The sequence below is a fragment of the Choloepus didactylus genome, chromosome 9 (assembly GCF_015220235.1).
Source record: "Choloepus didactylus isolate mChoDid1 chromosome 9, mChoDid1.pri, whole genome shotgun sequence".
Classification (NCBI taxonomy): domain Eukaryota; kingdom Metazoa; phylum Chordata; class Mammalia; order Pilosa; family Megalonychidae; genus Choloepus; species Choloepus didactylus.
This window is the reverse complement of record NC_051315.1, coordinates 80,181,603-80,206,999: the sequence shown is the minus strand read 5'-3', so window position 1 is coordinate 80,206,999 and position 25,397 is coordinate 80,181,603. Positions and strand designations below refer to the sequence as shown.

The window sequence follows — 25,397 nt, the reverse complement described above, 5'->3', positions numbered from 1 at the left end:
TTAAAAAGAAATCCCCATAACCATTAAGCAGCCACTCCCCATTCTCCCTTCCCCCTAGCCCCTGACAACCACTAATCTGCTTTCTGCCTCTTTGGATTTACCTTAGGAATATACATTTTCTGAATTCTGCATTTAACTTTCCAACTAGAAACTGTAGATAACTGAGTGTGTGTGTATGTGTGTGTGTGGTGTGCAATAGAGAGGGAGAGAGACATAAGAGTCAGCATTCATGAGAAATTTTGCAAGGTTGAAGGTATTTGAAATATTTGAACAAAATGAAGACCTGGGAGGATACTTAACTGTCTGTAAATTAAATTAGGTGTCTGAACTTAAATTTCTCAAGGGTCCAGTCAGTCATAGACTATGGAAATGTCCAACAGTTCTTGAAATATGCCTGTAACATTCAGAAGGTTTTTTTTAAATGGAAATGAGGCTTTACAGCTCCGAAATTACACTGAAAAGTTTCATACCTAACAAGTTTTGTCCTGGAATAGTTGATGATAACCCTATTATTTTTCTTTAGAGCAGAGTTGAGGTGACCATTCTTTACGTTTGTCCTGGTGAGCACATCCAATATAGCAGAGGCAACTTAGGCTGCTCGGCAGGTAAGTGAAAAAGCAATTTAAAATAAGTAACAAAACCCTTTTATTTCCCAACCATAAATATTGTTGCCAATTTGTAATTGGGACATTCATTTTATTCTGGTTGGAATTTTTTAAAAGTTGGTTAACCTATTCACAAACTTTTTAAAATGTGAAAATATCTTGAAACATGGTCTTTATGGCGTCTGTTTTTTGGTAAACTGATTTAAAACTTGCACGGCTTTCTTAGTTATGATTGCGTTGACAGGAAAGTTGTGTTTTCTGAGTTTTGGGAAAAAAATACATATGACTCTTTGAAAGAAGCCTTATTTTTCAACCTGTCAATGTTCCCTCTGAAGGAGGAAAAGTTAGGTCTTGTGATTTAAGCAGTGCTTTGTAATCTAAAATGACAAGGTCAGGAGATTTCTGTAGTTTTGTATTTGCACGTATTTTGAGGATATTTATTCCATCTTCCTTTTCTATTCCTTTCCATTTCATGAACCCCAACTAATATATCTTTACTATTCCCATTAAATTGATTTTAGGTTTCCCTAGCCAAAGCTCAAACAACTCACTGATTTTGACCTTAAAGATCTTGCTTGTTTTCTTTCCAAAGTATCCTTTCCATTGCTTCACTGTAGTCTCCCATCTGTTCTTTTCATCACTTTTTTTTTTTTCTCCCCAGTTTGGCTCCTTGGGACTCCTTGGTGACAATGGAGACGGAGACTCCATATCACATTTTGAGGCATACATGATGTAGCAACTATTCCCCAAAACACTTCTCAGGCAATGTCAAAGGGAAGTAAAATCTTTTAACCAACGGAACCTCCTTTTAGCTACTTGGAAATTGGGGACAGCACAACATTACTTCTTAATATCAATTAATGTAAAGCATTTTGAGGTCCTTGTGGCTGAGAGACACTTTGGCAAATATGCAAAGCATCACTATTCTTTGTGCCTTGCTTGCAAACCTATCTACAAAATTCATATCTAATAACAGATCACCATAATGTAGAAAGGTTTAATTCACCAGTTCCCTTCTTCTGCAGGTTCCTCATCTAGGTGTGCTTTAGTTCACTTCTCAAGGGCTTTGGGATATACGAGTCTATTCTCCAGCTTTAGAAAGACAAACCAAAACCTCTCCCTTAGTAAAGACAAAGGACTTAGGAGTGTTGTGTGAAAGAAAAGAAAAGAGGAAAGGAAAGGAAAAGAAAAGAAAAAAGGAAACAGGGTTTGTTAAGGAAAAAGCAGTTGAAAGTCGTAGCTAAACAGCAAATCCCCTATCTCTACCCTCCAGACCACATCCCAACCGAATCCAGCTGCACCCCGCCCTTAGACCTGCGGGGCTCTTGATTGAGAGTCCAGATACTGGGCATATATTCAGGCGTGTTTCCCTTCACTACTGGGTGTCAGTCCGGCTCAAGGTGTGGGACCTGGTTGGAGATCCAATGTGTAGGATCTACTCCCGGGCTTTGGGAGAGGTTGAGAAAGGTAAGGTAACCCGGCTGGCAATAGGGGCTGATAAGCTGGGGGTTTCGGCACACCGGGAGAAACGCGGAAAAGGCACAGTAGGCTTAAATCCAGTGTTCTTTAGACTCACTCACCGGCTCCTCCAGGAGGTCACCGAATGGCTTTACGTGGAGACGGACAGATCCAGGGACACAACTGGGATAACCGGTATTCCTGGTAACTGTTTGTCAGATACTGGGGCAGTTGGAGGAGAGGTGGTAGGGGACGTGCGGGGTGGGGAAAGGCAGGAGTGTGCGAGAGGGTGCAGAGGGAGAAGGAAGGATGGTGAAGGGAAATGCTTGAAATGCTTCCTCCTTGCTGCATCTCCAGGAAGGATTTGGAGACTGAAGTTCTGGCCTGGCCTTGGGTCACTAACTTGCTGCGGGACTTCACCCTTCCAAGGCTTTGTTTACTCCTCTGAAAGGGGCTGGACCCTGATCTTCGCGCCCCTTTCCTGCCCTTTGATTCTGTTTCTTTGAGGGAAGCCCCGCTAAGCAGCCCTGGGAAAGAAAGACATTCTCTGCTGCAGGCGAGCAGGAACTGGAAGGCCAGGAAAGCGGCCTCTGTGAAATAGAGTATATTTATTGAAATACATACATTAAAATTATTTTATTTAAAATAAAAAGGAGACCCCACCCCCACCCCCCAAGCCCAGGCTGGAGCTTTTGCACGGCGACAGCAGGTGGCCACCCCCTCCCCCGCTCAGCCAGGTCGCTGGTGCGAAGCGCTGTGCCCTCCAGCACCTGCCGTTTGGCTTTGCGCAAAAACTCTCCACGCTTCCCCCGCCAGGTCCACGCACTTTCCTTCCCTTCCCAGCCCTCTGGCCTCCCGACCCCTTCTTGCGGCTCCTGGGAGGGCAGGAAAACCGGCGAATGGAGCCGGCAGAAGCATAGGCCTTGCCGCCCTGGCAGGTTGTTTGTTGGCCAGTCGGACGTTTGCGCCCCGGGCGGGCGACTCCTCCTGGGAAGGGCGTGGAGGGCGGCGCGGCGCGCGGGGTCGGCTGGAGCCCAGTCTTGCGCCGCGGGGACGCCGGGATAGCCCTGAAGGGGAAGGGGTGGCCCCGAGTCGCGGCGGGAGGGAGCTCCGCCCCCGACCCGGTATAAGTGCTGGGCCTCGCCCGGGCCACGGCGGCGGCGGCGGCGGTAGCGGCGGCTGCAGAGGCGTGAGCTGCATAGGGGCTCCCCGCACGGCTCGGACGGCCTGTTGAGCCTCCCACCCGCTTCCATAAGGCTTTTCCTTTCCAACTTCAGCTACAGTGTTAGCTAAGTTTGGAAAGAAGACAAAAAGAAGACCCCCGGGCCGTTTTTGTTTTGTTTTTTGTTTTTTGTTTTCCATATAGTCATTGGGGTCTTTTTGCACAAAGCTGTTGTGTTTGTAGCGGTGCTATCTTCACTTCCTTGCACTCCTAACACCAAGCACCTTGGCAAGAGCAGCAGCAGTAGCAGCAGAAGAGCAAGGGGTGGGCGTCTGGTGTCATGACCAGGGCAAGAGATCAAAACCGCCAGGGAGGATGCTGTGGTGAGTTGTGTTGACCGACTGCATGGGGTGGAAACGCAGGTTGGGCACTGGAGACGAGCAACTCCACACAGGTTTTGGGGGAATGTGGCTCGTTCAGCTGTTAACCAAAGTTTTTTTTTGTAGTTCATTTGACTTATATTTTGGTGGGGGTTGAAGAAAGGAATTTCAAGGTGTGGGAAAAGTTGCTTGCACACAGGCAAGGATGGAGTGGGCTGGGCAGTTTGGATTGTCTTGTGTAAAAAAAATGGAGTTGAAAAATGTTGAAACAAGAGCTTTCTTCATTGTATAGGAAGTTATGCAGTTATTGACCAACAGGTCATGCTGAGTGGCAGTTAAGTAAACGCAATGCTCCATTCCCAGGTGACTTGATAAAATGTACACGGTTTGTCCTATAAAATAGTTTTTAATAATCATGCGTTAGTAAAAGCAATGATTAAGCATTCTTACCTCATCTCACTTACGTGGCTGAAACATTTATCTTTACTACTGTGGGTCTTTGCAGGATCCTTAGCAAGCTACCTGACCTCTGCAAAATTCCTTCTCTACATTGGTCACTCTCTGTCAACCTGGGTAAGTAAGAATCTGCCATAATTCTTACAACATACGTTGCGCAATTTCTTGCTTCCTTTCATTCGGGCCAATTGCATTAAATCAACTTCTACTTTTGTTATACAGTTAAAGAAATAAATCATCCAAATATACATGCTTCAACAAAAAAAAATTTCCCACCAAGATATTTTCCCATGGGTATTAATAAATGCAATTTTATTATTGGGTTATCATACTTCATATAGATTGGCAAATAATCCAACATAGTGTTAACAAGGATAGGAATTTACATTATTTATAAATTGTCTGTTGCATCACTAGGCTTAGTAAATGGTATTATCTACTACTAAGAATGAATAAATATCTCATATACCTTCTATTCTCTTACATTTTAAGATATTGCTCTATTTTCTTCTGTTAAAATTTAGTTCCAATATGCTGCACTATGGAATTACGGTAGAATGGTGGAGTCACTTGTAATTATTTGCTAATAAAAAACATTCTAAGATTAATTTAAATATAAATGATCCCAAGAACAAATATCTGCGTGACTAAAATTCTGGTCTTTAAAAATGTTATCTGCAATTAGCTATGTGTGGGGCAGTTCAGGTTATCTTAAAAAACTATCATCCAGTGAACTATATTGTCTTAAAATCAGCAATTGGTTCATAACTCTTTTTTTGACCTCCTTGTGGTCTGGAAGAGTCTCAGTGTTTTTGTGGGTCTGGGTTCCTTCATCAAACAGAAAAAAGAAGAATCTCGGAAGAGTGCTGGATGTATTTTTAATTCATGATGATTAATCTTTACAATTAACAATTGCTTCTATTGTTTAAAAACAATAAATCTGGGTATTTTCTATTCGTGCCTCAAGTATGATGTTTACTTAAAAAGAACCACCAGTAAGGGGAGAGAATCTTGAGAGTAAAATTTTTGAATATCATTTTTTTTTTAATGGAAACTTTCTTTGATCATCCTTAAGACATGAATGCAAACTGTTGTATGAGGAAATCTGTACACCATGCCCTTAGGAAATTAAGCTAGGTTATTGACTCTCTTAAGAAATAGCATTTCATAGATAGTGCTTCAGAAAGCCAAGGTCCTATCTTCCCAGCGGCTTAGACAGCGATGACTCTGCAAATACATGTAAACAAAGTGAAATTGGAGTAAGTTTGTTTCAATTCTAATAGTCAGTGATTCAAAGTGGAAACCTACTGAAACTGCCCTTAATAAATCAAAACCAATAGTTTACTCTTCCGAATTTAATTAATAAATGTTAAAAAGGCCAATAACAAGTGGTGAAATAGGATCTGGAATTCTCATCTTTTGGTCAGGACCTAGCTCTTAGAGGAAGAAGTTGCCTCACTTCCAAACACTGTTCAAGTTTATGTGTAAGTGAATTTTGCTCTTAATGGGTTGGGTGGTCAGAATTGCTAGAAATGGATGGAAATGTGATTTTTTTGTCATGTAAATTAAAAGAAAAGTGGCAGATGCTTACCCCAACCTTAGAGTAAGTCGAGCAAAGAGGGTTCTTGAGGGAAAGTTGGATTGGAAAAAACAAAACAAAACAAAACAAAAAAACGAGCTAGTGACAACCACATAAGGGTTTGTGTCTTTTTACTTTTCCTCACTGGAAAAGAACATAAAGGAGGAATGCCCTCTGGCTCCAGGTAATTATACCTTTTGGATTTTATCTACTGTTTGTCACTCTGCCTAATTTTAAGTATCACAAAATATGTACGTGTATGTATACATATTTCAGAAAACATGTATTTATAGATAGATACAGATATAGATATAGATATAGATATAGATTCAGAGTATCTGTCTCTCTAACCAACCTGCCAAATCATGGTTTCTTGTTGACCATAGTGACATTAGGGTAGAACAGTATCTCAGACATCAGGGTAGGTTTGTGTGGGGTTGAATACTTTTTTTTCTGACTTCATTTCTATCTGCCAATGAATCAATACCTTCTACTGTATACTATCAGAATACAAAGTGGTATAATAAGTGGATCCTGTTGTCAAGGAGCTTATAATATAATTTAGTATGGACTTAAAATATATATATATTTACTCATGAAAAGATACAGTGTTAGGCAGTTAAGTGGGGGGGGGGCATCAATTGTTTATGTCTTCTGTCATCATCCTTTGGTGGTCTGTCTCCATGTATGCTACACTTGTCTGCATGGCTCAGCCCTCACTTCCTTCGGTTAAAATTTAGTTCTGGTAAGCTGCACTATGAACCACCTCCCAACCTCACCCTGCTTTATTTTTCCTCATAGCATTTACCATCTCCTGACTTATTTTAGATTTTGTTTTGGTCTGGAGTGTGAGCGCCATGAAACCATGGACCTTGATTTTTGTTCACTGCTGAAGCTCCAGTGTCTGCAGCAGCACTGGGTACACAGTAGCCTCTCAGTAAATATGTATTAAGTGGATTAATGACCATGATTGTTCATTCATAGGCATTCAATAGGTGTTCTGATCGCAGTCCAGTGGGGCTAGAGAGAAATTTAAACAAATCATCAAAATATGGTGAGTGGATGTGAGAAGGCAGGAAATGGAAGTAAGAAAGGAATAGATGGGCTGGGGTTGCATTTATTCAACATTTAGACTCTACCCAATTCTTGGGCTTTCATGAACTTAGAATATGTTGCTTCTTAAAGTCTCAACCCTTTGGAAATTGGAGTAACTAGAGCAATTTTATTCCTCTCCATCAGGGATGTTGCATGCCACAAATGGAAGAGAGAAAACTATTACTTTATAGTGCTTGTTTTGCTAGCCTACTCTAGAGGAAGCTAAATTAAATTCTTTGGGGAAAAAGATAGGAATGAGAGAAAAAGAAAGAAGCAACTTATTAGAATAATATTTCTTACTCTATATGTTAAGAAAGAGGAAATTCATTTATTGAACTAATCTACTATGGTGACTAATTATGTGTTTTTCCCTTTTCCTTGGGAGCTATCCAGAGAAATGGAGGTTAGGATAAAGTACCTCCTGTCTCTCCATCCGTTCTCTTCAAATCAAATCTAAATTCGCTTTCATGTTAACTATTGAGAAAATAGCTTAATTTGCCGTTCTTATTAACATTTATGTTGATTAATTTATCAACTTGTCTTTTTATTAGTTTCAAACAAAGTGTATGTGCATCATGCATTTTTTAATTTAATTCAGTTTTATTGAGATATATTCACATATTGTACAGTCATCCATGGTGTACAATCAGCTGTTCATAGTATCATCGTATAGTTGTACATTCATCACTCCAATCTATTATTTTGAACATTTTCTTTATCCCAGAAAAATTAAAAATAAGAATAAAAAAAAAAAGTAAAAAAGAACACCCAAATCATCCTCCTCACCCTATTTTTCGTTTAGTTTTTGTCCTCATTTTTCTACTCATCCATCCATACACTGGATAAAGGGAGTGTGATCCACAAGGCTTTCACAATCACACTGTCACCCCTTGTAAGCTACATTGTTATACAATCATCTTCAAGAGTCAAGGCAGCTGGGTTGCAGTTTGATAGTTTTCACGTATTTACTTCTAACTATTGCAGTACATTAAAACCTGAAAAGGGTTATCTATATAGTGTGTAAGAGTGCCCACCTGAGTGACCTCTCGACTCTACTTGGAATCTCTCAGCCACTGAAACTTTATTTTGTTTCATTTCACATCCCCCTTTTGATCAAGAACATTTTCTCAACCCCACAATGTTGGGTCAAGATTCATCCCCGGGAGTCATATCCTGCATTGCCAGGAAGGTTTACATCCCTGGGAGTCAAGTCCCACATGGGGGGAGGGCAGTGAGTTCACCTGCCAAGTTGGGTTAGCTAGAGAGAGAATGCCACTTCTGCGCAACAAAGAGGTACTCGGGAAGGCACTTAGGCACAATTATAAGCAGGTTTAGCCTCTCCTTTGCAGTAATGAGTTCCATGGGGGCAAGTCCCATAATAGAGGGCTCAATATACCAAACTGCTACTACTCAATGTTTGTGAGAACATCAGCAACAATCCAGGTGAGGAAGTCCAACACTTCTGCACTTTTCCTCCCTGGATCCTCAGGGGGACCCTGCATATATATTTTTATTCTCTGCCTAAATTACTTTGGGATGTGTTGCTGTTTCACACTAATCAGTACAAATATACCAGGTCTCACTTCCTATTCGAAGTTCCGTATAATTATGCATCATGCATTTTTAATCATTTAGTACATCAGTATATGAATCTTATCCAATTCCTACTTATTTAAGTGGAAAAATTCCTATCACTTATCAAACAAACTTAAAAAAAATTAGCTGTCAAAGAAATATTAATCACAGTATTGATAATCCTCAAACTTCTTGAATATTTGTGGAATAAATCTAATGTACCAGAACACCATAGTTGAAATATCAGTCCAGATTTTTGCCCATGTTGTCTATTTATTCATCCACAACTGGGATGTGCTGAGCATCCTCTCCTTTGTTGATTCCACAAATATTTATTGTGCATACTCTTGGCCATGCACTGTACTGAGTGTTGAGGGTGCAGCAAGTTCCAGAGCTCACTTACCAAACAATCAAGTGAGAATCAGTCTCTCAAACATGGTGTGAATGAGTTCCATTGTTTCGTTTGTCTGTTTTAATGTTTATTTGACCATATCCACCCCATCTTCTGAGGTCTAATACTATATAAAACTTGAATTAGTGGCTCAATACTGTGTTCATAATCCTCTACACCAAAGTTTCTCAGTCTCAGCACTATTGACATTTTGAGCCAAATAATTGTTGTGGGGGCTGCCCTGTCCATTATAGGACGTTTAACATTATTCCTGTTCTCTACCCATTTGATGCCAGTAGCACCCTCACTGTTGTGGCACTTCAAAATGGCTCCAGGCATTGCCAGATGATCCCTTTTTTTGGGGGGGTGGGGGGCAGTGTTAGTGTAAAATCACTCCAAGTTAATAACTACTGGTTTGCACGAAGCTCATTGCATATGACCGCTAGCATACATCTATTTAAATTTTGAGTGCATAGTATTATGGTCTTGGCTTAATTAAATTTTAAAATTGTTTGACATACCAAGAGAATACTTTGTTTCTGATATATCAAATTTGTCAGGGAGATGTTAACAGACTTTGGAAAGTAGTAAGAGTGTAAGAACTATAGGGTCAAATCTATAAAGAACCTAGTCTAGGAATTTAGTTTCCTGTAGTGATTCCTAAGAATAGGCTATGAAGGGATATAATTGCCCTTCTTGATGTTAACCTCAGAGGCCATGGATGGAGCCTAAAATCTATTAATAAGATCCATTATAGATTTCTCATTCATCAATTTAACTGGTTTGTTGAAAAGTTTCTGTTAAACTTATACCTCATCTTGCCATTAATGAATACCAAAATTTGCTGCATACTCTGGAGTGTATGTGAAGAAACAAGTAGGTTTTTCTTTCCTTTCAAAACCCATCTGTATTAAAATATTAAAATATTTACTTGCTTATGCATTTAAGCTTATTTTTGATATCTTCGTTCATGTCATGCCAGAATTTGCCCTTATTGAGTTCATCTTTCTGGTTGTTCTGCTGTTTTGTGACTTTGGAATTTATTTATGAAATAGAGCATAGATTTTAGAACGTTCAAGGTAAAAGAAACTTTAGAGATCACATGGCTCATTCCTATTATTCTACAAATTGGGAAACTGGCTTTTTATTGACATTCAAGGCATGTAAAATGTTTGTGAACTAAACAGTCATTTAGTTCTGGATAAGTAGCAAATTAATTTATGTCCCTCTAAATCGGGATAAGCAAATTCCAGGCCCAGGTAGGAAGCTGAAACACCAAGAACAGATTTGGTCTCAAAAACCTTGTTTGAGTCTGGAAACTGCACTTTTTTCTACAATATTAAGGAATGTGTGTGTTTCATTAATATCATGGATTTTAGGGTTTACTTAGTAATTGGGCAAGAATATTTTCATAGTGCCAGGATGAACAGTTAAAACACCCGACCAGTATTCAATTCATTGGGAAGTTTTTGACTTTGAAAGTGTCATCATGTAGCTGGAAAGTGTCTTTTGATTAGGAGGCAACTTCCTGAGTGCAATTAACTAAAAATGAAAATATTTCATCAAAACATTTTCTCTTCTTATTTCAAGGGAGATCGAATGTGGCACTTTGCAGTGTCTGTGTTTCTGGTGGAGCTCTATGGGAACAGCCTCCTCTTGACTGCAGTCTACGGGCTGGTGGTGGCAGGGTCTGTTCTGGTGCTGGGAGCCATCATTGGTGATTGGGTGGATAAGAACGCCAGACTTAAAGGTGAGTGTTGCTGTAATTAAGCGCTTGTATTCAAGGGACCATTGCCTGCACTTCCTCTATAATAGAGAGAAAAGCCCAATGAAGACAAACCACTGTGACTAACTCAGTAAGTGTCATGCTCACCCAGCAAGTGTCATGCTTGCCCAGCCTGCGGTATGGGTTGCTCAGTGGCACCACCTTTGCCTTGAGGATTGGGTGGCTCCTGCACAAAGTCAGGATACCAGAAGACTTGAGTTAATGGGTTTTTTTTGTATCTTTGGCTATTTATAAATTCCAGATGTTAATGATTAACATCATAGCACTCTTCTGGAAGCCATGTTAAACATTAAAAGCTTGCTTAATCTTTGCTTCCTTTCTAACCATTACTTGCACTAGAGTTACTTTAGTGTGATATTCCTGGGACGGCTTTAACGTCTATCCTCTGGGTTTTCATACAGGAGTGTGTATGGGAGAATTAAAAACTAAATATAGATTCAAGGGAGAATATTTAGGTTAGAACACAAAGAGCTGAATTATAATTTTTTTGGGGGAAAAAGAAGAAATAATATTCTAAAGCATTAATACTGAGATAATCAGTTTTACACTAGAAAGAGAGAAAGCAATTGAGCAGTTTAATTTTTTTTTATATTGAGCATAATATAAAGGCAATGTGGTAGTCATTCAGGGCAAAATTTTCCCTAATTGCCAATTGATAATGCTAAGACCTGGCCATGTTTGCCTTGGATATTAGGAAAGACTCAGGTATTCTTTTAATACAGGGTGACTGCTCTTGGATGTAGAGCAACTTGAATTATGAAATTCTGGGACTTGATGTTATTATTAAAATGGTCAAGATGAATGTTTTTCTGTTTTGAAAATGGATAGACCAGAACACATATAGAAAAGGTTCCGTATTCACACACACACAAAAAAAAATCCTAGTTATTTAGATCATTGTTCCTAGGAACATAGGTATACATGCATATATACTTTTAGCCTTGTGATTGTTGAGCACTGCATAGGTTTGGAGAGTGTTGAGTTGGATGAAGAAGATTGTGGTGGGATAGCATTCTCCCATTTATCCCATGTAATCAATTCATGTCTCACCCTCCATGAGAAATTTTCCCTGATGTCTCTAGGATGAATGAACTGTTTCTTATTCTGTTCCCATGAAGCTTTGTTAATACCTCTGCTATCGCAATTATACTGCTATAATTAACTATTCACATATCTGTCTCTTCCACTGATCTGAGGACTCCTGGAAGCTAAGAATCTCATTCAGTTGAGATTTAATCCTGGCATGATGAATGAATGATTAAATGAATGAATGCATGTGCACATGAATAAATGAATGAGTCATCTGTTGGGATTTTGTTTCAAACTGCTTTTAGATAGCAGTTTGTTTTGTTGTGAATTTTTGATATGACCTTCTGAGCCAGAATGAGCTTTACTATCCTTGAAGATGAGACCTGTAATTAGACCTTACATACACAACTCTGTATTTTTCAAGGTACTGTCATAAGTATTTTATTTGAGCCCTGTAATGATCCTGTAAAATAAAGAAGACAGGTATTACCGTCCTTACCTTATAGATACAGGCACTGAAGCACAGAGGTATTAAATATTTTGCTCTACATCATCTGCTAGTGAGAGGCAGAGAAAAGACTACCAGGTGTCCTCACCTGGGGTCCTTCTCTGTCCTTATTCTAGTGCCTTATCCACATGGGTGCCTCACTCTAAGAAAGCTGGCATTTCCTGTGAGGGAAGATGTCTCTTAGAATTTCATGGCAATGGCAAAAAACCTTAGTATGCGAGGAGAAACACACTGCTGCTTTGTTCTTGGCAAATTTTTGTATGTCTTTCCTGTTTATCCATATCATTGTATCTTATGAGATTCAGCCTGCCATATAGGAGGTTATGGATTCCATAAACTCCGTAGCCTCCTACACGTTCTCGTTTTAGCTGAAGCAACAAAGAGCTGAGGCAAGGATCTTGTTATCTAATAGTTATTCTTCTATCAGTAAGATTTTAAGAGAATAAACTAAATGAAAATTTTGTCGTCATGAATGACTTCAACAAGTACAGAAAAAGTTGTGTGTACGTCATCATTCTGTCTGCAGGTTTTACTGGTTTAGTGTGATCTTCTGGGTTATACTGGGAGTAGTTTAGGCAGGATTTACTACAGGAAAGTTTTGTGTTTTTTTTTTCCTTGCAGTAGTTACATGTGTGCATGACTGTAGTAGAACAGTGATATATGGGCAAAAAAACCTGCCCCATGGAAGACTTTTGATATAGTGAGCACTTGTTTTTCTCTCTAGTGGCCCGGACATCGTTGGTGGTACAGAATGTTTCAGTCATCCTGTGCGGAATCATCCTGATGATGGTTTTCTTACATAAAAATGAGCTTCTGACCATGTACCATGGATGGGTTCTTGTAAGTTTGCAGTGAGATACTTGACTGGTGAAAATTGAACACCCTGAGGCCAGGGGCTAGTTTTTTGCAATTTAATATTGATCTCTGCATCTACTTTAATGTTCCCTACAGTTTCTTTGCCCATAATAGGCCCTCAGTAAGTAGTGTTTGAATTTAAATCTTGTGCTGTTGGTTTTTAATAGCGTATCTAAGAATTTATTATATAATTTAACTGTTTTTAGATCACTAGAATTAACTTGTAATGTGTACACACTATATAAAAAATATTATCTATCTTTATCTATCATCAGTCATGATTGTGTTCCTCCAATGGTAATTGGTATTTCTCTTTTGGGATATCAACTTTTCACGCTACAATTGCATGATACTTGATAGAATAGAGGAAAAGGATGGCATGTGGTGGAAAACTATGGGTTTGATATTACTCAGAATCATATGCATATTTGGATAGATAATATAGAGTTTCAACTCTGAGGATGACTTCAGAAATCTTCTAGTCTGGTCCCTTTTCATTTTGTTGATGATAAAACAAAGGCAAAGTGAAGTTAGTTGATTGCCCAATGTCATGCACCTAGAAAATGTCCGAACTATAACTTAAATCTAGGTCTTCTCATTTCCTCTTTAGTGCTCTTTTCAGGGGAGATATCCATGGGGAAAATACTAATAAAACCACCAATATGTTAACATTTTATGATAAACTGTGTCATATAAATGTACATATAATGATTTTTGTATGATGTGTACCACAAAGGATATGGATTAAGAAGATATTATGTCCTTTAATTTGATTACTGCTATTTTATCGTTTCATGTATATAAAATAAAATTTTTTTAATAATTGAAATTAAAACCAAGAATTTATTATTATTCTATTTGTACGGTGAGGGGGGTAAAATGCAGTAAACTATACCACTAACATTTTACTTTTTCTTATTACTTCTCAGACATCCTGCTATATCCTGATCATCACTATTGCAAATATTGCAAATTTGGCCAGTACTGCTACTACAATCACAATTCAAAGGGATTGGATTGTTGTTGTTGCAGGAGAAGACAGAAGCAAATTAGCAGGTAATTTGTTTTTTGTTTCAACTAAATAGGTTATTAGAATTTACTCTAAATCAATGATAATAAATGGGGCCATGATTTTGTTGTTGTTGTTGTTGTTCCCGATAATTTTAAGAATAATAGGTTGAAAGTATGGCTGGGGTTTGTTTGTTTGTTTACCACATTATCAGTCTTAAGTGCAAAGGTTTTGCTCACTGTTATAAAGTTAATTTATAGGATAGTTGACTTCTCTTCTATTCCGTGGCAAACCTGACAGATGGAAGAACATCTCTTTTGGGAACTCCCTCTCTCTTTTTAAATTATGTTGATTGTTTCAAAATGATTACTTAATACTTAAAACAGTGAAAATATGACATGGGATAAATGCTACACCAGCCATACTATGGATATCATTTTTCTCCAAACCAAATGGAAACAATTCTAGTAGAGACTTTAAAAGTTAATTCCTTCTACTTTAAATTTGTAATCCATAACTTTTATTACATTATATAAGATGCAATATAATAGGTGCTGTTAAGAATTCTAAAGAAATAGAGGACTGAATACAGTTTTTAAGTTTATAATCCATAGGAAACATATACGAGTGGCTGAAGAAAGAGTGAAGATTGCTTTATGAAGCAACATGTCCTATTGTCTCACTATTACTTGGGCTCAGAATAACCCACCTCACTCAGTTTCCCCTGCTTACCTCTATACAATACATAGGTACAACTTGGATTGATGATTACACAGGGTGCAGGAGGAAGGATAAACTTACCTACCAGTCAGCTCAGCTGAATCAACTCTGTTGGTCAATGAGATAAGGATTTCATGGACACATTACCCAACCCTCCTGAAAGAAAAAGAAGCCATCCCTGATGACTTAAATGATTTATCCCAGGACACAAAGGCTAGATTATGCATGGGCTTAGCAAGCAACTTTGCTTGACTGGATCATGTGGTTTTAAAAAAAAAAAAAAGAAAAGAGGTGGTGAGAGAAGGGGAGTAAAGTTTGTGGAAAGTCTACAAGAGAAGAATTTGCTTGAGTCATCACTTTGTGGTAGCAGTATTGTCATTGAGACAGAAATGCCAGTATGATTTTAGAGGTCTCTGTGTGCCGCTGATGAGTTTAGCACATGTGAGTCTGTACTGCAGGGACGTCTCTCTGGAGGCCAAATAGTGATCTCACTGATTTTTTTCCCTGTGATCATTATTAACAAGGAATAATTGCATATCTCTTTTTGTCACATTGGACTATAAAATAAGACTTTGTCCTTTTTTTGTTTTTTGAATAGTTTTTCTCTTTTTATTTTGCTATTTTGACTACATAATACATGTCCACATTTTAAACTTCAGAAGGTGCAGAAGTATATTTTGAAAATAGGCCACATATGTATTTGTTGGAATGTATTTGGGGGAAAAAGTTGGCTTTAAAAAATGATTTCCTGTCACTTATCTGAGTTTCTTAACAGAATCATCTTGACTTTTCTAGTGTTCCAAAATATATCTGCTTTGATATATTTTGAAAAGTAGCTTTGCAAAAGAAATTTACCCAGAATCTTTAACTTATTCCAAATAAATAAATAAATACATGCATACATATGTACATACATGTTTTGATATATTTTGAAAAGTAGCTTTGCAAAAGAAATTTACCCAGAATCTTTAAATTATTCTAAGTAAATAAATAAATACATGCATACATACATATATTATATACATACAAAGACCCCACATTACTTTTGGGGGTCTTTTTGACTATGAAGTGTGTCCCAAAGCAATAACAACAGAAATATGACTGTTCATCTCTCAGCTGTCCCTCTTTATATTGTTATTATTATTGCAAAGTAGAAAAATCTAGGCCAACCAGTCAATTTTCTAACCTGGAATTTCTCAAGTTTAAGAGAGGAAGTAAGTTGTCTGTTGAACTTTTGTCTACTTCAAGTTAGTTTTAGTACGTGATGCTCTTTCACATCCATCCAGCAGTGTGGGTTTGCAGACTAGTAATGGAAGGCCTACAGGTTGTCTTTCCTGAAGCTGTAACCACACTTCAGAGCAGGATACAGTAGAAGCTTCTTTAGTTCCGAGGCTCAATAAGAGTGCCAGTTCTGCTATAAGGCAGTTTAGAGGAGAGCAGAGAAGATGGAGGGGAATAAAGGAAAAATAGAAGTAAGAAGGGAAAAAGTACCCCTAAAGGGACTCCAGCTGCTGTCTTGGGCACCTCAACCTTGGATTGTGTCTCTGTACATAGATGTATCTACTCCAATCAGGAATAACATATATTTATGCAGGCTGATTTTTGAGGTTTTCTGGCAAAGACCATTAGAAACTGCAAGCAGGAGACTGGGCAGGGAAGGCTGAACCTGTGTCCTATCTGCCTTGTATGTACATTGTGTGTGTGTGTGTGTGTGTGTGTGTGTGTGTGTGTGTGTGTTTGTACAGGGTGTAAGGGAAGTGGTATGGGCATAAAAAATAATGGTTTTGAGCTGGAAGCTAATTGTTCCCCTTTTCTTATCCCAGTGTTTCTTGATTTCAGGGCAGGTTTTAAATTGGAAGTTTTATCACTGAGGGTAAAGAACAGCAGGAATTTTCCCTGGCAAGGTTAAAAGGCTTTAGAATTTTGATGGCACTGGGCCAAAATATAGCTGTTCCTTTCCAGTTTAAGCAACCTCAGAAAAAAAAGTATTGTTTTTCAGATAAAGAGATACTGTTAACTAATCTGTTAATTTGCCCAGGTACGTAGTGTTGTTGTTGTTTTAATATTCTGTTGTGCCATGACCTGTAGCCTGTCCAACCTGTTTGAAACCTGCTCCCTTTATCCAGCCTTTTCATTCCATCTCTTGCTTTATTTCCCTCCATTTCCTTTGTGAATCACTCTTTATTAATAACTTTGAGATTTTTCTTGCCTACCATTCTAAGGAAAAATCTACTAAGCTTGATCAGGTATGGCAGATAAATTTCATGCTTGAGCTCAATTGATTAAAAATTGATTTTGTTTTGGGGGTAGCCAAGGCTACTAGCTGCTGTTTGCTCAGCAATTTTTTTTCAGTTATTCTTTTCTTGATATGTAATATCCCCTTTAAAATGGCTAGTAGTTACTTAATGCCACAAGCTGCTATTTGCTTAGCAATTTTTTTCAGTTATTTTCTTGATATGTAATATTCCCTTTAAAATTTTCTAGTCCACAACTGTAACTGAAACAGTTAAATTGGAATTATATGAGCATACATTTGTGTGCACTTTCAGAAGACTGATTCTTCTCCATCCTGTTAACTAGTAAAGTGGTTAGGTAATTTTTAAATTTAATTAATTCTGCTTCGAAAGAATAAAAGCTTTTTTCTTAAACTACATTTCTTTTGACACCTAAACATCATGAACTTCCAAAGTATAATTTTAAAGAAAGGGATTGGTGATGTTGGGAAGCTCCACGTGCACTTGAAAACTGAGGGAGAGAAATAATAGAATAACAAGTAATTTAGACTAAAATAGCTTTTTTGATGGTATTCTGGGTCTTTCAGTTCTAAGTGTATGTTTTCTTTATTTGCTTGTTCTGTAAAAAATTATTCATTTATTTGGATCAATTCTACACTTCTTTGTTAGAATGTGAGTTGGAAATTTATTTATGGGGAGCAGATGGAAGTTAGTGAAGTCTCTGCAAAAATGGTCACATGTAAGATCAATGAAAACTGCCTTTGCCTCTCAAGTGAAAGGTGAAGTATGTCAAAGTTCTCCCGTTATCAACTAAGCATAATGTACTCATAGGACTAATTAGAAGGTAATTGAGGACCAGAAAAAATTAAAGAAAGAAGAAAGGCAACGTCCTGTTAATGTATTTATTAGTCACGTAATGCTTTTCCCTTAAGGTGCCGCAAATGATTAAGACTTGTCTCATTAATTTCCACTCTACCCTATGAGAGAGGGAATAAGAAAGGTCATTTTATCTCCACTTGGCTTCATGGCACCATGCTCTCCTGGTTTTCCTCCTCTTTTTCTAGTTCCTCCTCACCTTTATGACCTCTTAACATTGCTGTACCCTGGACTCAGTGCCAGAACTCTTCCCTTCTTGATCTCGCTCAATCTGGATCTCATCCACTCTCCTTGAATTAAAAATTACAAAGAACATGATTCCCAAATCTGGCCCATACATCTTCCCTGAACTCCAGGCTCATGTATTTAACTGCCTGTTTGCTATGGCTTCTCAAATGCCTGTGGGCCTGTCCAAATCATAACTCCAAAATCAAACTCCTGTTCTTCTACTCCCAGCTTGTTTCTTCTGAATTCTGTCCTTCCAGCAACTCCATCCTTCCAGTTGCTCAAACCAAAAACTTTACAGTCATCCTTGATTCCTCGCTTTCTCTCACCCCATACCTAATGTGTTAGCAAGTCCTCTTTCTACATTTAAAGTATATCCAGTATGAAAATATATCTCAATAAAATGATGATTAAAAAAAAAAAAATAAAGTATATCCAGGATTTATTTCTCCCCATTTCCATTATTACTACTCATCGTCTCCCATCTGTCTCCTCGCCTACAGTTATCTTCCCCTCACCTCATGATCTATCAGTACAGAAGCCAGAAAGAGTCTTAAAATATGTCAGACTGTACCGCCTTTCTGTTCAAAACCTTCCAAAGGTTTCCTGTCTCATTCAGTGTAAAAGTCAAGGTCCGTGTAACGACCACAAGACCCTACTTGATTGTACCTGTCTCCCTCATTCTCAGACCTCATTTTTGACCAGGGCTCTCCCTCCCTCCCTCTGCTCTGTCCTGCTGGCCTCCTAGCTGCAACTTTACCACCCCAGGTCTACTCTTCCTGCCCTAAGCTCTGCCTTTCCCTCTTGGAATTCTCTTTTCACTGATACCTGCATGGTTCACTCTTGCCTCCTTCCACTTCAGGTCTTTGCCTGATGTTCTCCCTTTTCAGCGCTTCCTTCCACCTTATTTAAAACTGAAATTTCTTCTTTCTCCTGAGCCCTCTCTACATCCGTTGTCTGCTTTTTCTTCACCATCACGTTTAATGAACAGCTGACGTATGCTGGATAATTTATATACTTGTTGATTTATTGTTTTTCTTTTCTCTCTAGAATGTAAATTCCATGAAGATAGGGAGGAATATTCTTTGTTTTCTTCATAGTGCCTAGAATGGTGCCTACTTCATAATAGGATTCAATAAATATTTATTGAATAAATGAGTGAGATTAGAGTGACTGTTATATTCATTTTAAAAGCTGATTTAGACCAATTTATACAATCCCAAGGGAATCACTATATTTGGGGCAAATTTAGTGTAACTTGATCCAAACTACAAATGTTTCCTGTCGGTGTTTTGTTTAGCCACAGAGTGCATTTAGAAATGTAGGTTTTAGAAATCTACACTCCTGGTTCATGTCTTTGTTATGTAAGTAAGGCAGTCTCCCTTTGATAGGTTTGCACACTGATCTGCCTCTTTTGCCCTTTTGCCTGCCTCTGTAGATATGAATGCTACGATTAGAAGGATTGACCAGTTAACCAATATCTTAGCCCCCATGGCTGTTGGCCAGATTATGACATTTGGCTCCCCAGTCATCGGCTGTGGGTTCATTTCGGGATGGAATTTGATGTCCATGTGTGCAGAGTACTTTCTTCTCTGGAAGGTTTACCAGAAAACCCCTGCTCTAGCTGTCAAAGCTGCTCTTAAAGCAGAGGAAGCTGAATTAAAACAACTGAATTTACAGAAAGGTAAATGCTACAAGTTGTATAAATCCTTTTATTCTTACCTTCAGATGTTACGTGTTGGTGAAGACCAAAACTATTTTGAGTTGATATCAGGTTTTTTTTTTACTGCTGAAAGCCTGGATGAGGTTAAATATTATCACTTTGATGGGTGAGGGAAAGCCAGAGCTTTGGGGAATAGCTCTGGGTTAAACCTGAAGAGGTTGGACTGGGACCCTTGGCCTTTTTCCTTAATGTGAGCTATAGACAAAGTGGGGCAACTAGTTGAAGGATGGCTAGGCAAAGTTGAGCCCTAATAATGGGAAGAATAGTGGGAAAAAGAGAACAAGATAATTCCTAGGACTCTGTAAAGGAGGAGTGACGTGGCCATTTGTCAGTCATTTATAAGACAGCGGAAGTGGGTAAGACATGAGTACTGGGTAAGAACATGAAGGTGGGCATTTCCCAAGAAGAAGAAATTAGAAAATAAAATGCTTTGTTTTCCTAGATGTAACAATTTTTTTATTTTATCTGATGAATTTTCCTGCTAATTACTTTGTTAGGAATATAATTTCTAAGAGGGAGAGAGAGAGGGAGGGGGAGCGAAAGATCAATTATATTTTATTTATTTAACATAAATGCCATTTGGAGATTGAACCTTGGATGGAATTCTTAGATTATTAGTAAACACAAAGATATGCATAATTATTTTTCCTCCTCCACCCCCCCCCAAAAAAAAATTATTATTTCTTTTTATTAACAGATACTGAGCCAAAACCCCTGGAGGGAACTCATCTAATGGGTGAGAAAGACCCTAACATCCTTGAGCTTGAACACGAGCAGGAACCCAGCTGTGCTTCCCAGATGGCTGAGCCCTTCCGCACCTTCCGGGATGGGTGGATCTCCTATTACAACCAGTCAGTGTTTTTGGCCGGCATGGGTCTTGCTTTCCTTTATATGACTGTGCTGGGCTTCGACTGCATCACCACGGGGTACGCCTACACTCAGGGGCTGAGCGGTTCCATCCTCAGTATCTTGATGGGAGCTTCAGCTATAACTGGAATAATGGGAACTGTGGCCTTTACTTGGCTGCGCCGAAAATGTGGCCTGGTTCGGACTGGCCTGATCTCAGGGTTCGCACAGCTTTCCTGTCTGATCTTGTGCGTGATCTCCGTATTCATGCCTGGAAGTCCCTTGGACTTGTCTGTTTCTCCTTTTGAAGATATCCGTTCTAGGTTCATTCAGACAGAGCCACTGCCCACAATTATACCTACAAAAATACCTGAAACCATCTTTACAACTGAAATTCTCATGTCAAATGGGTCTAATCCTGCTAATGTCCCAGAGATGAGTCATAAACCTGTGCCTATAATCTCTGTCAGCCTGCTGTTTGCAGGTGTCATTGCTGCTAGAATCGGTAAGAAATCTCTTTTTGTTTACTAATGAACTACTGTTGTTTTAGAATGTGGACACAGAGAAATGATCTGAAATATTCCGTTAATGTTAACTTAAGCAAAATCCACTATTTATCTTTATGTTTAACCCAGCCTGTAATTATGAAATTTTTATTTTAAAATATTTTAAATACTTTTTTTGTGTATATATATATAGACATCCACTTTCTTAAAACAAGTTAGGGCTTGAACATTTCTTCTAAATGAATATTTTAAGTATTACTCTTTTAAAATATTCATTTAAAAAAGATATTAGCTATGATAATTATATTACCATTTAGTAATTTAGAATCTTTATATTGCTATAATCTACTGAAAGAATTATAATTTAGAGAATGTTTCTATGAGACAAGGTAAAAATGATAGTGGTTTTGGTTTAAAAAAATAAAAAGAACGGCAGTTAGAAAAAAATATCCTTCAAAGGTCCTCTGTAGCTGATGAGTAATTATTATATATTTTGCCACTAATGGATTTAGAGCTCTGAAACAAAATATAATGTAAAGGCTTTATTACAAAGCAAAATTTAAGTAATCATTAATAGAGTCTTGAAGAATTATCTTTGGCTGAATTCTTTCTTGAAATGAAACTATATTTATCTTGTGATACTAAGCACTTTCATTAATTTATCAAAGACATTAATATTGAAGCAAGACAGCTTTATTGTCAAGGCTTTAGAACCCAAGCAGTAAAATGTAATAATGGTTTAAAGTTTCCTTACACTTTAACCATAATGTATTAATTCCATTCATTTAAACTTTAAAAATGCTAGTACTTATAATTGGATTTATTCTGTCTCTGATTTCACAGTTTTAATTGTGTAGTATGAATAATCACAGAAAAACAGAATTAAGGTTTGTAGAGTAGGGTGTAAAAATCATTTCTAGGAGCTATTAATAGCCCAATATTTATTAATGAAAAATAATTTTCTAAGCCAGGCTATGATAAAAATATATAAGGTGACTTTAAAGCAGTAGGGCCAAAATGTGTATTTTGCATATGTCAAAAGATTTATATCTATAAATATCTGAAATGTACAGTTATAAATTAAAATACAATCTTTATCTTTTATTATAGGTCTTTGGTCCTTTGATTTAACTGTGACACAGTTGCTGCAAGAAAATGTAATTGAATCTGAAAGAGGCATTATAAATGGTGTACAGAACTCCATGAACTATCTTCTTGATCTTCTGCATTTCATCATGGTCATCCTGGCTCCAAATCCTGAAGCTTTTGGCTTGCTCGTATTGATTTCAGTCTCCTTTGTGGCTATGGGCCACGTTATGTATTTCCGATTTGCCCAAAACACTCTTGGCAATCAACTCTTTGTTTGTGGTCTTGATGAAAAAGAAATCACAAATGAAAATCAAAATAATACATCTGTTGTGTAAGACAGTTTAACTGTTGCTATCCATGTTACTAGGTTATAGAGAGCACGTGTGCTTATTTTCTACTTTAGAATTCCAATAAATGGCCGGATGTTTCTCTCTGGTTTTACCACAGCTATGTCTTGAGGGCTAAAAACTATTCAAGAGACCTATGTCAGCAGAATTGAGCAGGTTAAGTTCCCTTACATTTAGGGATAAAAAAAAAAAATAGGAAAAATGAACTCAGTTTGAATATGAAGAATATAATGCTAACACCGAATTTCCCTATTTCTCCTGAATACATAAAATTTTACCTAAATGAGTGGTTAATCATTTGAATTAACTTATTTTGGGCAGATATTTATTATCTTTACTAGAATTCATATATTCATTTTTCCCTAAAGCTCATTCTTGGTTAAGTCAGTGTACTTTTTTTTTTTGACATCTTATTCTCATTTATATTATAAAAACAAATTCTGCTCCAGATATAAAGATTAAAATTTGATAACCAGTATTATCCTTATTGATCGTATTGATCTTAAGGTATTTACATATATGTGGAAAAACTAAGTACTTAACTAGAAGTCTCTGATAGAGTTTATGGTTTAACTTAAGGGAGCATCTTCACATTTTTTATCACATAGGGCAAAATATTATAATAAGCATATGTAGCACTTCATAAAATGGCTATAATGTAAGCTGCAGGTAGAAGCAAAGCTGTAAAGTAGAATTATAACACAGTGAATGCATAAGAACTGCAAATATGCTGATAGTTTTCACATATCAATGCTAATAGTTTGGCCACAGAAACTAGAAGCTAGAAGTCACACAGAAGGGTGAAATCTGAATTTAACTCTTGCCACTGTCATTAGTGATCTACTCTCCCTTGGAATATAAGGGAGTAAGTCTTGAGACTGGCAAGTTAAATGTAGGAAGAAAGCCTACACTTGGAAAGGTTTTGTTTTATAAATCAGTTGGTTTACTGTTAACACACTCAGAGCATTTTTACTTTTACTGTTTTGTACCCAGGTGTTATTTTTACTTAGTTGTAGAGCAAGAATGTTTGTAAATGTATCCCTTTAAATGTCTTTGAGAAGAATGGAGGAAAAAAAAAGTTTGTGTTTGTTTTCAAAAACTGTTTTACAAGTCATTTTTCCAACATGCCAGTACCAGCCTGGTACTTTGCCTTAACTGTTTATGCACTTTCATGGAGACTGCAATACGTTGCTATGAGCACTTTCTTTGTCCTTGAAGTTTAATCTTTTTCTTCTTTCTACAGTATGACATAATGATTTGCTATGTTGTAAATCTTTGTAAAATATTTCTATATAAAAATATTTTTAAAATCTTAATGTCTTTTTTTCTGAATTGTGTTCCCCAACTATTTACTATTGCTTTTTGTTACAGGACATATTCTTTAGATAAAGTGTTTTCTTTCTTTCTTAAGGGGAAGCTTTTTAAAGCCACAGTTTCGTAACAGTTCACATTCTTTTTGTCTGTCTGTTCAGTTCTAGTTTATGCTGGCCTGGATAAAAGCGTAGTGAATATGAGGCCCATCACTCATTCTTCAACCTTGAAGAAGTCACGTTGAGTTTTCTCTTCCGTGAATTGGAGATACTATAAAACTAACCTTACCTACCTCACAACTTTCTTGGCTGAGTCAATTAAGATAATACACCTGGGAGCCCTTTGTGACCCACAAAGGAGGCTGCAGTAGTGTTACAGGTTGGCCCTGGATAGTGAGAGGGAGTTGAGGCTGGAGGCCTGCTGATACTTACAGAGAGTACAGCTACATTCTGTGTTCAGCAAAGATTTACTGACAACTTGATCTATGCCCTGAACTGTGAACGGTCCTGGGTGTGCAAATTTGACTGAGACACGCTTGATCAGAGGCTCTTTACCCCTGAAATTGGGAGCTTGGGAACTTTTGGCATGACTCTTGGGTACACATGTGGTAGATGTTCCTTTTAGGTTTGGCTGTGGTCTTTAACGGGTATCTGCTCCCTCCCACAGAGGTTGGGCTGGGGTTGGAAATCTGCCCTGAGTGTTTACAGCTGTAGCTGAAGGTCTGTGACCTTGTAAAATGAATAGAACCATATTAGCATGGGAAAGTCTCAGCTCCTAATAAGGCATTTTTCCAGACTGTGGGCCTAGCAAGAGAGGTCCTGTGTAGGAGAAAGGAGCAATGGCGTCTGAGATGTAATAGGAATTTTTACAACTGCCGTCCTTATCTCTGCAGACTATGGCTCAGAACAGGAAGACAAGACAGGGAAGTGGAGCAGAATCACTGCTGGTCTGAACAGCCTTTGCTGTTTACTGCCCCGGGGCACAGAAGCAGGGCAGATGTAGGCAACGTGTCTATGTCTAGGTGGGTTTCTCAGTAGGGGGCACATACTCCAAACGTATAGGAGTAATTAGGTAAGTGAATTAGATATAAGAATATATTATTTAATATGCAATTGCATTTCACAAAACTATCTCTTATTTTGTTCCCACTTAAAAACAAGTTCATTACGTTTTTTTCATGCTTTTCTCTATTCCATGCAGGCTTCTTATTGTGGTTATTAAGATGGTTCTTTCAACTTGGACACCCTTTGTTTGTATATGAAAAACAGGGAGGTGGTCTTCATTTTGACAAAGAAATGCTTGATCTACCTCTCCTTGCTCTCCACCCCTTTAAAATAAAAGAAAGATAAAGATTTAAATAACAAATTACTTCCCTGTTTATCATAAGACAAAAAGCAGTGCCAGAGCCCTGCTAAATGGCGCATGGCACTGAAGTCCCATTGGGGTAAAGGAGTGTGGTGAGCTGAAGACCAGGCACCGGCCAAGGGAGCAGCTCTAAGCAATCCCAGTTGCCATGCGGGAGTGTGGCTCTGTGTTGTCAGATCTTTTGATTTTTCAAGAGAAGAAGGGAATCTGGAATTTCATGTGAAATCTCCAAATCCTTAAATTCTGGCAACTAATTTGAAAATGTTA

General features: G+C 37.9%; 1 protein-coding gene and 1 pseudogene across 1 annotated transcript; both read left to right on the top strand.

The window, feature by feature from the left end:
* LOC119543779 overlaps window positions 1-2,664 on the top strand; it is a 46,273-nt pseudogene extending 43,609 nt beyond the window's left edge.
* SLC40A1 (solute carrier family 40 member 1) lies at window positions 2,176-23,770 on the top strand. The gene is made up of 9 exons (XM_037849914.1): window positions 2,176-2,267; window positions 3,454-3,608; window positions 4,111-4,178; window positions 10,292-10,451; window positions 12,749-12,864; window positions 13,809-13,935; window positions 19,382-19,627; window positions 20,364-21,017; window positions 22,129-23,770. Exons 2-9 carry the CDS (start codon window positions 3,566-3,568, stop codon window positions 22,440-22,442), a joined length of 1,728 nt encoding a protein of 575 aa, XP_037705842.1. The 5' UTR covers window positions 2,176-2,267; window positions 3,454-3,565; the 3' UTR covers window positions 22,443-23,770.
* The last annotated feature ends 1,627 nt before the right edge of the window (window positions 23,771-25,397 follow it).